The 5,823-nt window shown below is 67.5% G+C and overlaps 3 protein-coding genes across 3 annotated transcripts; 1 reads left to right on the top strand and 2 right to left on the bottom strand.

Annotated features, from left to right (window-relative positions):
• Nucleotides 1-785: 785 nt before the first annotated feature.
• EMIHUDRAFT_349880 (hypothetical protein) lies at nt 786-2,229 on the bottom strand. Its single transcript, XM_005770530.1, has one exon. The coding sequence runs from the start codon at nt 2,212-2,214 to the stop codon at nt 982-984; it is 1,233 nt and encodes a 410-aa protein (XP_005770587.1). The 5' UTR covers nt 2,215-2,229; the 3' UTR covers nt 786-981.
• A 79-nt stretch (nt 2,230-2,308) lies between these two features.
• On the top strand, nt 2,309-4,430 carry EMIHUDRAFT_447962 (hypothetical protein). Its single transcript, XM_005770529.1, has 5 exons — nt 2,309-3,079; nt 3,157-3,211; nt 3,371-3,447; nt 3,519-3,665; nt 3,918-4,430. The coding sequence occupies exons 1-5, from the start codon at nt 2,402-2,404 to the stop codon at nt 4,374-4,376; spliced, it is 1,416 nt and encodes a 471-aa protein (XP_005770586.1). The 5' UTR covers nt 2,309-2,401; the 3' UTR covers nt 4,377-4,430.
• EMIHUDRAFT_447961 (hypothetical protein) lies at nt 4,411-5,448 on the bottom strand (the record flags this gene model as incomplete). The annotated part of the gene is made up of 3 exons (XM_005770528.1): nt 4,411-4,901; nt 4,969-5,104; nt 5,195-5,448. The coding sequence occupies 3 exons, from the start codon at nt 5,446-5,448 to the stop codon at nt 4,713-4,715; spliced, it is 579 nt and encodes a 192-aa protein (XP_005770585.1). The 3' UTR covers nt 4,411-4,712.
• Between the last annotated feature and the right edge of the window lie 375 nt (nt 5,449-5,823).

Genomic DNA, 5,823 nt, shown 5'->3' with positions numbered 1-5,823 from the left:
GTGTCGGAATGGTAAGGTTTCAGGCCGCCAAGGTGTGGGGGATTTGGGGGATGAGTCAGGAGCCAGCAGCCTTCCTGCTGGACCTGAGTTCACAGCTCCTCCCCCCGACGGGGTGGTCCCTTGGATTCGGGCCCCGCTCCCTTTTCCTGCGCCTGGTCTGTCCCTGTCAAGTGTGTGTTGCGAGATGCAGAGCTGGTTAGGCTGGAGCGCGGGCGGTGCGGTGGCAGGCGAGGGCAGCGCGGTAGGCGAGAGGCGGCCGCGGGGCTTCGAGTGGCGCGAATAGGAGGGTAGGCTGGCTGTGGAGGGGCGCCGCGTGGCCTCGGCAAATGAGTAGTGGTTTATGAGCGGCCAGTTTTGTGCGTATTGCAAATCGAGCCTGCGGCGTGGCCTAGTTGGTGCAGCGTTCGGGTCGGGGACGTTTTGGTCGTTGGTTCGAGCCCAGCTGGTGCAGTTCGTAGTCGCGCAGCGACGCGGGCGTGCGGGTGCGCGGCAGCCTCGGCAACCGAGGCGACAGTGGCGAGCAGGGGCGAGCAGGGGCGAGCAGGGGCGAGCAGGGGCGAGCAGGGGCGAGCAGGGGTCAGAGCAGTGCGGCGCGCCGAATTTTTTCGATGGGCTCGGTCAGTGGGCGTGTCAGGGGAGGCGGCCGGCCGGGAGAAACACTCGGCAGTAAAACTCCCGCGCCGGCCCAAACATTAAAGAAAACATCGTGCATGCATGCACCGGGCGGGGACACATGTCCCTAAATCCCATCTCGTCTCAGAGTTTGCCCGTTTTATTTATTTAATATATGCACATGCACACACATTTATTTACTCTGTGGGGTGTGGCAGCACACGTGAACACACATATCATATATCGGCACACACACATGCTGTCCCTCCGCACATCGCACATGTGTTTAGATGTGTCCGCCGTGTGCGAGATCACTCCGTCGGGCCGAGCTGACCAGCCTGACGAGCGGCTGCAGTGCATCTGCATAGTTTAGAGACTGCTAAGCAGGCTCTGTAGCGGCTCTACCTTGAGGCTGTCGGTGACCTCAGGCTGCGTGATGGCTTCAGGCGGTCCCCAAATGCGGAGGATGCGTCCCTCCCCGTCGCGCTCGTCGCTTTCGTCGTCGTCACCAATCCACCGGGACATCAGACCCATGAGATGGCGGCCGTCGTGGCTTCTAGCGACGGCCTGCATCCACCGGCCGCCTATCTGATCACCGTCTTCCGAATGCTCAGAGATGGTCTGCATGAGCCGCCCGTCGAGGGAAAAGGCGACAAATGCCGCACCGTTGTCCATGGAGAAGGCCGCATCTATGTCGTTCGTGACCAGCCTCTCGTGTATGACGATAAGGTGTATCGCCTCGAACACAACGCCCTTTCCAAACGTCTGCAGCAGCTCACCGCCCAGCGAGAAGGCGTAGATACAGCCCAGCTGCATGTCGGCGATGTACAAGCGGTCGATACTGACGGCGACTCCCCACGGCCGGGAGCCCTGGGGCGTGCTGAACACGCGCTGCAGCCCGAGCGACGCGTCATACACACTCACCTCGCGCGTGTACGAGTTGACGAGAAAGAGCTGCTGCAGCTCCGTATGGAAGGCGATGGCGCCCAGCCCTCGGTTGGTGTACTGCGGATGGATTGCGTGCGTTGACGTGCAGCGCAGGGGGCGCCCCGTTCGCGTCGCGATCTTTTGGACGCGCGCGTTTCCATGATCGACCACGAAAACCGCGCCAGCGCCGTCGGTGGCCAGGGCCCGAGGGCCCTCAAACTCACCGGGGCCGAGGCCACGGCGGCCGATGTGGCGCTGAAGCACCTGGCCCCGCTGCACCTTCAGGAGAATGAGCCGATTCCCGGTCTGGTCGGAGATGCACAGCTCATTGCCAGGGAGGGCAACGAGGCCTAAATAAGCCTTGTCCGTTGATCCATCGATGGGAAGTCGGAGGGCGTCTTGGAGTCGCAGCGTTCGCAGGCGCGCAATCTCGTCATCGGCGATCCCTCGCCAACTGTGGCACACTTTGCGTGCCGCGGAGATCGCGTCGTTGGACATGCGCGTGAACAGGAGCGCGAGGAGGTCGGGATCAGACAGCACTGCGGTCGCCTCACACGACGCGCGTTGGCGCGCCAGATTCAAGAGGCGAAGCCCAGCTTGCTCAAGGACGGCAGGCTCGAGGTCCAGCGTCTCGATTTGCTCGATCAGTCCAGCCAGCTGCTCCTCGTCAGACATTGAAGGTGCCAAAAAGAGCTACATACACTGAAAAAGAAACCGGCCGGCTTTTTCTTCAACGCCCAGCGTTTTTCTTTAAACCGTGGCCGGCGTCGGGCGAGAGAGCTTGAAACCTCAGCTACGCTCGTTCATCGCGATTGGCCGGCCTACCCGTTGGCCAGGCCTCCGAGGGCACACTCTTACACACATGCGCGCGGTCACTACTGCGAGGCGGCTCGTGGCGTGGCGCTCGTCGCTTGGCGTCGCCTCCTCCGTGCGAGCTGCAGGATCGGGCGCCCTGCTGGGGCCGATGGGCAGCGAGGCAGCTAGGCCCATCCCCACCCCGCTGGCCGACGGAGATGCTGACGACTCCACCTTCGGAGTGCCCGCCCAACACGGGCTCGGCTCGCCGCGTGGCCTCGCGCTCATGACCATCGCGGCGGCCGGCCAGCCCGGCGGTCCATCCGCGCAGCTGCTCGCCGCCTGTGGCTCTGCGGCCGCGCCCGCGCTCGCGCAGGAGTTGTCGGCGCGCGCTTCACGCGAGAGCGCGCCGCTGCCCGAGGAGAGCCTCGGCCAGCTCGTTCTCGCGTGCGAGCCGGGCGGCGCAGCGGTGGTGTGCCGCGCCTTTCGTGCGTCGGAGCGGCTCGGGCTCACGCCGGGCGGGCGGGCGCACTCGAGCACGCTGCTCCGCGTACTCCGCCTGCTCGGTCGCCTCGGCGCGGCGCGGATGGCGGCGGAGCTCTACGTCGAGTGCGTGCTGCGGGCGGACCAAGCGTCGCGCGGCTGCCGCAGGACGCAGGCGAAGCTCCTCACCGCGCTGTGCCTCGGAGGCGTGCAGGCGGGCGAGGGGGGCGCGGCGAGCGCTGTGGCTGCGGCGGCGGCCGAGGCGCGCCAGCCCCTGCAGCGAGCCCGCCCCTGCGGGGTGTTTCGCGGTCATGCTGCAGCCCTCCCGTTCGCTGTCAGGCGGTGCAGGGCGGAGGAGGCGGCGCCGCGCTGCGCCTCGACCCACTCGCCCTGGGTGAGCTGTGGGGAGAGGCGGAGGGGGGAGGACGGGGGCGAGGGGAGGGCGCGGCGTTGGGACTCCACGCAGCACGCGTCTCTCTCTCTCTCTCTCTCTCTCTCTCTCTCTCTCTCTCTCTCTCTCTCTCTCTCTCTCTGATCTCGCGCCCCGCGGCAGGCGCCGTCCTCAACGTCGCCAGCCGTGCCGCCGACGCAGACGGCGCCGCGGCGGCGCTCGAGGCGCACGCCTTCGGGGTGGCCGCCGGCTGCGGCGCTCGCCAGCCGATGCACGAGCTGCTCGACGCGGCGGAGCTTCCCTCGACCAGGCCCGCCTCCCTCCTCCCGCCTCCCGCCTCCCGCCTCCCGCCTCCCGCCTCGCTGCCGGCGACGGTCCTCCGTCTGTCCGCAGGCCGACAGAGCTGTGGCGCAAGCTGAGCGAGAGCCAGCGGCAGCGCGCAGTGACCGACTGCCTCGTCGCGTGCGCGCGCGCCGCGCGCCGCGACGGCCGTTGGGACTACCACGCCGCGACGGCCGTCCGCGTGCTGCGGCGGGCGGTGGACTCGGGCATGGTGCCGGACGACGTCTGCATCGGCGCGCTTCTGACGGCAACCTCGCGCTCGCAGCGGATGGGCGCCGAGCGCGCTCTCGCCATCCTCGACCGACCTCGCAAGGGGCGCGCGGCGGCGGCGGGCGGCGCGCCCGCCGAGGAGGCCGCCGCTGCGCAGCGGCTCGTCGAGCTCAACGCGCTGCTGGACACGTGCGCCGCGGCGAGGCGGGCGCCCGACGCGCTTCGGCTGCTGCGTCACTCGGCGGAGCGCGGGTTCGCCGCCGACATCATCAGCATCACGACCATGCTGATGGCGTGCGCGCGCGACTACAGCGACTGGGACGTGCTCGTCGAGGCGCTCGTCCTCTGCACCGAGCTGGTGGCGTCGCGAGGGATCGGGCCGGCGGACGCAAAGGCGCGCCGCGCGCTTCTCTGGGTGCACGAGACGCGGCTCTGCGGCCGGCGCCACCCCGGCTCGAGAGAGGAGGAGGCGAGCGGGCTGCGGGCGCGGCGCGACGGCGGCATCGCGGGGAGCGAGCGGGCGTACGGCGCGTGGTCCGCCCTCGCGGTCGCGCTGCACGTCGACCCGGCGATGCTTGCGGCTGAGTCGCTCTCGGGGGGCAGTACTTCTGTGTAAAGCCGTAGGGCAGTGAGAGTCTTAGTTATCTGCTCTTTTTGTATTTTATATCACAAGAACTGGTGTACACCAGTCTGCAGTCACACAGTCACAACGAAAAGGGAGCGCGCGGCGAGAGAGCAAAACGTGCGAGCACACCAACCGCGATGGGGGCGATGCGCGCGCAACTACACGACATGCACCGCTCTGCGCTCGCATGACGGCGCTCAAACGCCAAGGACACTGTAGTACCAACAAACACGGCAAAAGAGAGTCTGAGCCCGAAGCTTCAGAGTCCCGAACGCGCCGCGTGTACATGCCCGTCTAGCGCGGTAGAAACGAGACGGCCGTGTCAGCTCACTCGCCAGCGACGGTGTGCGCCAGCAGCTTGTCCGCCCTCGCGAGCACCTCGTGCGGCTGCTGCTTCACCTCGCGCGGCGTCACGTTGCACCGCTTGCACAAGTAGCTGGCGAGGGCCCGGACGAGGTTCGCCTGCTGCCGCGTGAGGCTCGGCGCGCCAGCTCGCCCCAGCTCGCGCGTCAACTCCTACAGTCGCGACAGGCCCGGCTCAGGCCGAAGCGAAGCGGCGGCGAAGCGGAGGCCGTCCGGTCGCCACGAGCAGCGTCCACATCGACTTGGTCAGCTCGCTGATGGGGAAGGCCCGCTGCTCCTGGCGGATCTCCTTGGTCATCTCGCCCCACGAAGCGCGCACGATGCTGAGCGCCGCCGGCAGCTGCTGCTTGGGCTGCCTATTACTCAAGAACTCATGATTGATGACTAGTGATCAATAATTAACGAGCAGCTGCTGCTTGTGCTGCCAGTTCCAGCCAAGCACGCACGAGTCCAGGGGCGTGAAGACGGCGTGAATCCAGCCGCTCGGCAGCAGCAGCGACTGGCCGGCAGTCAGCGTGAGCACCTGCGCGGACTCGAGCTTGCCCGGGAAGTCCGGGTGCTCAGACGGCTCGTTCAGCTCCTGCCACTGCTGCAGCAGCCGAAGGTTGACCGCCGTCGGCGGAGCGCAGACGAACATCTTGGCGCCCCACAAGATGTGGTACAGGACGGCAGTCGCCCAGAGATCGACGTGGTAGCTCATCGACGTGCCTGGCGGCGAGGCGAGCGAGCGTGAGGGGAGGGGAGGGGCGGGGCGCGCGGGCCGCTCTGGCGCGAGGCGCCTTGCATCGAGAAGAGGAGGAAGAGGGGCGGTCCCGCCTAATTAGCCGATTAGCCTTTCTCAGCCGAAGGAGCAGGCGCAGACACCCTCTCCAGCGACGAGGCCCGCCCCCGTCGGGGTGCGCCACCAGCCCTCCCGCACGCCCGCCAGCGGCTCGGAGAGGTTGGCCTCGCGCAGCGCGGTCGGCATGCTCGCGATGGGCGCGTCGCCCATCGTGCCGAAGAAGTCGCTCGCCTCCGTCTTGTGGATGCAATTGAGCAGGTGCTCCCGCTCCTCGGGCGGCCTGGCGAACTCGCG

Source organism: Emiliania huxleyi (genome assembly GCF_000372725.1).
Source record: "Emiliania huxleyi CCMP1516 unplaced genomic scaffold EMIHUscaffold_4, whole genome shotgun sequence".
NCBI lineage: Eukaryota > Haptophyta > Isochrysidales > Noelaerhabdaceae > Emiliania > Emiliania huxleyi.
Note: the sequence above shows the minus strand (reverse complement) of the source record. Positions and strands in the feature narration are given on the sequence as shown.